Source organism: Cynara cardunculus, unplaced genomic scaffold (assembly GCF_001531365.2).
Source record: "Cynara cardunculus var. scolymus isolate 2C unplaced genomic scaffold, CcrdV1 Un_Scaffold_4230, whole genome shotgun sequence".
Classification (NCBI taxonomy): domain Eukaryota; kingdom Viridiplantae; phylum Streptophyta; class Magnoliopsida; order Asterales; family Asteraceae; genus Cynara; species Cynara cardunculus.
Genome location: NW_020201802.1, coordinates 19016 through 21362, shown reverse-complemented (window position 1 = coordinate 21362; position 2347 = coordinate 19016). Strand labels below are relative to the sequence as shown.

Here is a 2347-nt window from a genome sequence, read left to right as displayed (position 1 = left end):
AGAATGACTGTCATTTTCGACGTTGCCACAATAAGGACCGCCCTCCGTCTTCCAAAGGGTCCTTATGCTGATGAACCTTCCACTGAAGATATCATCTCTTGTTTGGATGATATTGGCTACGCCTGGCCAACAAAGAAGGACTCCAGCGATCCCCTCAAAGTTGCTTTCAATAATTGAGATGAACCGCATGCCTGCGGTATTGCAGTTCTTGTTTTACCATTTCATCCAATATATGGGAAGCAATACTGGTGAACAGGATCAAACGTCCAGAGTTGCGTTGAACATTGTTGTCTCTGTCATTCGCCAAAGGCCGATCAACTTTGCCGGCATGATCTTTGAAGATCTGGTGCTGAAGCTGAACAAGCGCTAGAGGGAGAAGGTAGTACCTTACACCAAGTTCTTATCCATGGTGTTTGCTAAGATATTTAGCAACAAGTACTCCACAGAAGGAAACCTTCCCATCTACAAGCTTGGATCCAGATCCTGGATCATAAGCTGAGGACTGAAGACGTTACGCTCTCTTCAACTACGCCTACATATCCTTCTTCAGCTTCTCCAACTGTGTTGGTATGTCCTTCTTCCCTTGCTCCAGTGGTCAAGACTAAGGAAACCCCCCCAAAGTCTATCCCAACCACCACCTCCCTTTCTTCTAAAAGAACCTCCTCTCAAACCACTTTTGGTTCTCCATCAAGGGACAAGAAAGCCAAAAAGGGAACAACCACATCTCTGGTTGTTACCTCTCAAAAGGTTTCAGCTATTGAAACTAGCCTTAACCTCAAGGCACCTTCAGCTTGGTCTCCTACAATCTCTTCTGTGATTTTTACAGTCACTGTCGTACTTATGGCTCCGATCACAAATGTCTCAGTGACCCAAATCACTGAAGATGTAAATATCAGCATAGCCACTGCTGAACACCTACTTCCACCATTCTCAGCCATCTTCTCCTCTCCTCCTTCTTTGTTCTCAACACGTGCTCATGACTCATCATCGATTGTATTCACTCATGATGAAGCACCCACCACAGTACCTGAGGTTGCTCCTCTCGAAACACCTCAGTTAATGGACGCCTATCCACATGAAGGCAACCTGGAGAGAACCAACATCAATCCTTCAGATGGTGCTGATGAACCCTCAGGTAATCCTCCATCCTACCCTTTCATTTCTTCTAACCCCGAGCCATCTTATGCTCAACCATCTTCTTCTTCAGGTCCTTGCGATGAAGAAACGCCAGCCATGGAAGAGGAATATAACATGGCTAATGACGTGAAGCTGCTACTCCCTACTGTATAGACTGTCTTCATAAAAATGGATGAAGTCCATAAAGGCATGCCTCTTAGGGATGAAGTTTCCGCTGACCTCTCAGCTGTCAACGCTGACGTAATGAAGTCAATGAACAACTTTTTGTGGTGCAAGTTGCTGTAAGCACCAACGCTGATGCTATTTCTACTCTAAACAGCAAAGCCGATGAAGCGAATGCTCAGCTTGCCAGGTATGGTGAATTGTTGTAGTAGATACTGGAGCTCCTTCAATGTCCAGTACTAGCTCCTACACCCTTCTTGACAGTGATGGAGCGCCTCACACTGGATCAGGCTCTCGAAGTCGGTCTTCTTCAAGATAGATCATTAAGCGAGCTTAAACAACGGATGGACATCATAGCACTGAGTCTTGATAACCTCTTCTCTAGTCATGCTGATGACAAAGAGGGGGAGAAAGATCTGGATGTTGCTGTTGTTGTCCCTACAACTGAACCTAAAGCTGATGCTCCTAGAACTGAAGCTAATGAAGCTGAGGTTGTTGATGAAACCATCACTTCCCATGAAGCTAATGAAACTGAGGTCGTTGATGATGCCCTCAGAACTGATGCTGAAGCTCATGACGAAGACCTTCCTATCACCCCTGCATCTGATGCTGGTGATGAGGAATATGATAATGAAGACAATGAAAATGAAGATGATGATGAATCTCCGTCCCTTCCTAACGCTGGAAAGTATCACGGTGGTGATGATGATGACGACGACAATGACGACGACTTCATGATTCAGTACCACAAGCCTATCAATGCTCTGAAATGAGTCTCTCTCAGGGATTCTTCACCCTAGGGGGAGAAAGAGAAAGAAAAAGAGAAGGATACTTCCTCAAAGGACCAGAACACCGCATCGAAAGACAAGGGTGTTGGTAAAGAAGGAAATCTCAAGGTTCTCTTCAAACCTGTCGTGCCTCAAAGTACAAAATTCTCCAGGTTTGCAATAGTCACTTTCTTTTGTCAACTCTCTTCTATGCCTTCTACTACCTGCGGTCGACTAGAGAAATGGGTACCTGAAAACCCAACCTTCAGTGTTCCTAGTGA

The 2347-nt window shown here is 45.2% G+C and overlaps 1 protein-coding gene across 1 annotated transcript; it reads left to right on the top strand.

The window, feature by feature from the left end:
- The first annotated feature begins 1565 nt into the window (after positions 1-1565).
- On the top strand, positions 1566-2072 carry LOC112503965 (prothymosin alpha-A-like). Its single transcript, XM_025107931.1, has one exon. The coding sequence runs from the start codon at positions 1566-1568 to the stop codon at positions 2070-2072; it is 507 nt and encodes a 168-aa protein (XP_024963699.1).
- The last annotated feature ends 275 nt before the right edge of the window (positions 2073-2347 follow it).